This window comes from Wyeomyia smithii, chromosome 1 (genome assembly GCF_029784165.1).
Source record: "Wyeomyia smithii strain HCP4-BCI-WySm-NY-G18 chromosome 1, ASM2978416v1, whole genome shotgun sequence".
NCBI classification, from domain to species: Eukaryota; Metazoa; Arthropoda; class Insecta; order Diptera; family Culicidae; genus Wyeomyia; species Wyeomyia smithii.
The window spans coordinates 12121955-12126398 of record NC_073694.1 but is presented as its reverse complement, the minus strand read 5'-3'; the positions used below and the strand labels follow the sequence as shown (position 1 = coordinate 12126398).

Sequence of the window (4444 nt, the reverse complement as noted above, 5' to 3'; positions counted from 1 at the left end):
CTTTACAAAGATTCAAGCCACAAAGTCGATATCGACGGCGAAGCCAAACAGTTGAATCGATTTTTCAAATATCGTGCCACTCGTGTTAATTCCCGCTCTTCTTATGAAACCTTCCAGGGCAATATTAAACAGCAGGTGTTGAGGATCTTAATAACAACGCGTGTGTACAGGAGGAAATAACTTTTTATAACTGACTGTGTTGCTAGTTTATTTAATCACAACATATCTCATATCCTTTAATTGAAAGTTTATGATAAATTTAAGCAGTATATCGAGTAACTAATCAAGAGAATAATCATCAAAACGTTTAGGGCGCGACACATCTCTGCGGGATCGTTGCGGTAACATTGACTCTCCGTTATTCGTAGTTCTAGCTGTCTCGTCGCAATTGTTCATTGGATAGCGGACGTAACAGGTTCTTTACATGGGATGTGTTCCGCTTGACGATTTGCCCATTTTCTGTTTGAAGTGTCACACTGTTTCCATAACGCCCGACCACTGTTGCTGGACTCGGAAGAAATCCTGTGGACACCTTGTTCTGTGGAATCAAGTTTTTCATCAACACTTCGTCTCCGACTACTACTGGTGACTCTTTTGCCCCGATTTTCTTGTCTCTCACTGTTTTGGCCTGATATTTACACACCATATCTCGATCTCGCAGTTGTTCGTCGTCATTGGCATCAGGCTGAAAATGCGGGATCACGTCCCGAAATCTCCTACCAAACATCAATTGCGCGGGCGCTTCTCCTATTATGGAATGCGGTGTTAGAGAGTACATGTATAAATATTCCTGGAGAGCTTCTTTCCAGTCTCTGCCTTGGTGTTTACTTATTTTGATCACTTTGAGGAAAGACCTGTTCTGACGCTCAACTTCCCCGTTTGCACTTGGCCAATAGGAAGTAGTATGAGTTAGTCTTATAGCGTTGTCCACGCAATAATCCTGAAGCTCCAAACTAGAAAAGTTTTTCGCATTATCAAAGGTCAATATATTTGGTAGTCCCATTCTAGTAAATATCATTTTTAGAAAACGAATGACATCGCCTGATGTAGTTGATTTCATAGGTTCTGCCACCACAAAGCGACTATACAAATCGATTAGAACAAATACAAAGAAACCGTCAGGTAGAGGCCCTAGAAAGTCACCAGAGAGGTGATACCAAGCAGTTGTAGGTAATTCACGAACGCGTAGCGGTTCAGCTTTATCGCACTGACCAACAAGCTGACATTCGAAACATTCTTTGCATATTTTCTCGGCTGCTGTATCGATACCGGGCCACCAAACTGCGACTCTCAACCTTCGCTTCATCTTTTCGCGACCAGGATGACCGGTATGTGCCAAGCATAATATCGCATCGCGTAAGCATAGCGGTACACAAATTTAATTTCTACGCAGCAAAATTTCACCGACGACACACAACTCGCTTTGAAACGGTGCGTATCCTTTAATGGTTTCATCCCATTTGTTAAGCTGTAGTGCTGCCTTTACTTTCTGAATTTCATCATCTTCGCGCGAAGTTCAGATAATTTCAGCCATTGCTAGTGCCACCGGTCTACTTGCCTCCACTATAGCGCATAACTCAGCTTCTGATTGTCTATCAAAAGTTTTGCTGTCCAAATTTCCGCCAGTCTCGAAAGCGGGTCTGCTATGTTGATTTCACCAGGAACGTGCCGAATAGTGTAACGAAATCACATCCTTAACACCCACCGTTCTTGTCGCGGATTGGGAGTTGAAGGCATTTTAAAAATATTAATTAGCGGCTTATGGTCTGTGAGTACGACGAAATCTAGACCGGTGAGGTACATTCGGAAGCGTTCCGATGCCCAAGCGATTGCTAATGCCTCCTTATCAAGGGTTAAGTACCGGTAAGACACTGTCGTTAAGTTGTATATTTATTTGCACATTTTTCAATTTTCCCACCCGTGGTTCCTTGTCTTTAACGCTAAAAACTTCGCCATGAATTTCAAGAACCCCTAGGTCCAAATTATCGCCGTATCGCGTACCCCCCCTAGGGGGTCTCCCATACAAAAATATCAAAAAATATCAAAAAATCACCATTATTGGCACTTTATATGACAAAAATCAGTGAATTGGCTATTATTTTTCCGCACAAATGAAGTTTCTAGGAAAAAAATGTTTTTTTTTTTTGTTTTTGAATTTTTGTTTTCTCCTGCTTCGCATGGGATTCGGTCCTGAGTCTTCAGCGCATACATACACAATTACACATATTTCTGAGCCATTCTCATTGCAGATGGCGTTTGCAGTTTGCGTCCTTTTGAACATAAAATCGTATATCACTCTGTTACATCATATGTAATATTTTTATTTCGACCAGGCAGGCGAGCACCGCTGGTATGCTACCACAACGGCTACCACGCACGGACGCTCCGTTTCCACTGTTCCTGTAGAACCAGAGTGAATAAATAGAGTGACGCAGAGTCTGAAACCAGAAAAACCAAACGAACACTGCAAAGTCGGGTGTTTTCGTCAAGGAAATAGTCTGCTGGGAGGCAACAAAAATCCATCCACTGTTTCCTCACAATCGGATTCTTCGGGAACCGAAAATAAACTCACATTCCTTACTGTTTTTTGTTATTACACAAAACGCACTTCACTTTATCTATCTCTATCAAACTTTATCAAACGAACTTGTTTTGAATTTAAATACAATAACTATCTTTCCACTCTGACAATAACAACACTCCGTTGAAGTCAACTGGAACTTGAGCAAAAAGGGGCTGCCAGAAAAATATTTTGGTGGATACATAAAAAAACCGTGTTGCTGTTTTGACTGAATTTCTCTCTGCGTCACTCTATCTATTCACTCTGTGTAGAACTAGTGTAGGTTTCGTAGAGGATAGAAACGTCAACATGAATCATTCTACATCGTCCGCCAAAGAGTCAACACCTAAAATAAAAACCTGAAAGTGAAAGTGAAAATTGTTAAAGTCAAAATATATTTTTTTTAGTTTACAATGAACCCGCAAGATGAAATAGCAACAACATCATCAGCTATCGAAAACCCAATGAGTCATATACCCAAGCATGATGTTGCTGTTTTTGGTGTGTCTTCTGATTTGAATGATATTAATTTACCAACCGATCTGGATATCTTGAGATATTATTTTTACTTGAGTGAACGTGCAAAAACAGAACAAAAAAAGTTTTCTTATGAACAATTCTCTAATCACGTAACAGATAGGTTGGTTGGAATTTGGGAAAAACTTGGTATGAAAATAATTTCAAAAAACTATGTTATTGTTAAATTGAATAGATTGGTTGACAAATACCAAGCCGAAATTAAGAAGACGAATAGAGACCTTTTAGTGTTTACCGGTACTCTGAACGAAATTTTTGACGTTGACTAACGTCTATATCGAAGTTAGGCCCCTGAATTTGAAAATCTAGTAATTCAACCAGGGAAAACCTTAGCGGGGGCCTAGTGTGGTTGGTAACGTCTCCGCCAACCACGCTCGACGCCTGGGTCTGAATCCCACCGCCGACATAGGTGTCGATGGTTGTGAGGTGGCGTGATCCACTCACAGCCAACCCAACTGGTCTAGATTCAATCCTAGCCGACACCGGGAGATTTTCTGAGGCGAAAAATCTCTGGGATCACGCCTTCCATCGCATGAGGAAGTAAAGCCGTTGGCGCCGGTCCGTTAATAAACGGGTCGTGAGTTAGGGACCTGGGTGTGGAGTCGCCTCCCTGGGCGTCGGTAATTGGCCACAACAGTGGCGGAAATAGACCGACGGAAAATAAGCAAGAATAAAAAAAAAAAACAGGGAAAACCAGAGAAAAGTGGTCAGGTTTTGAGCGCTTATTTTGCAGTCATCTATAATCAGGTTTTCGAGGTTTTGGCATCAATCGATCAGAAGTTCTTTTACGGTTAAATTTATGTAACAAAAACAAACTATTGTTTGAGATACACTATTGAAAAATTGGTAATTAATATCGATTGTCTAAATCATACCGCGCAGCCAATCACTACCTCTCTTCCCAAGCACAGTCGACACTAACGGATACAATCGATCTGACTTTGTTGTTATCGTTGTTGTCACTTTCTGTTTCCGATGTTTATGCTGCTGCTAGCGGAAAAAACCTTGCAAATATGCATCTTTTTGTTGGTGTTAATTTACGACAGCGGCCGGCGCCCCATCATTCTGATTCCAAAACCGCACCAGTGACATGTGGACGCTAGGTGATAGAAGCTGAAAGGAGGAAATACAAAATAGTACCGGTCATCTCGTGCCGGTTTCACCCGTAATGCTGGTGGCTTTAGTAGTAAATGGCTACTGCAAAACACTTAAATGGCTGGAATTCTGGACGGACTAACCAGGAAACTATAATCGGCAACTGGCACCTTTTGGTGCCTCGAAATTTTGGTACAGAAGCGGCTAATTGAATTTTCTGTTTTACCAAATGCTGCTGCTAGCGGAAAAAAC

The 4444-nt window shown here is 41.4% G+C and overlaps 1 protein-coding gene across 1 annotated transcript; it reads right to left on the bottom strand.

Moving 5' to 3' along the window:
• Positions 1-370: 370 nt before the first annotated feature.
• LOC129716571 (uncharacterized protein K02A2.6-like) lies at positions 371-1003 on the bottom strand. Its single transcript, XM_055666406.1, has one exon. It carries the CDS (start codon positions 1001-1003, stop codon positions 371-373), a length of 633 nt encoding a protein of 210 aa, XP_055522381.1.
• Positions 1004-4444: the final 3441 nt, after the last annotated feature.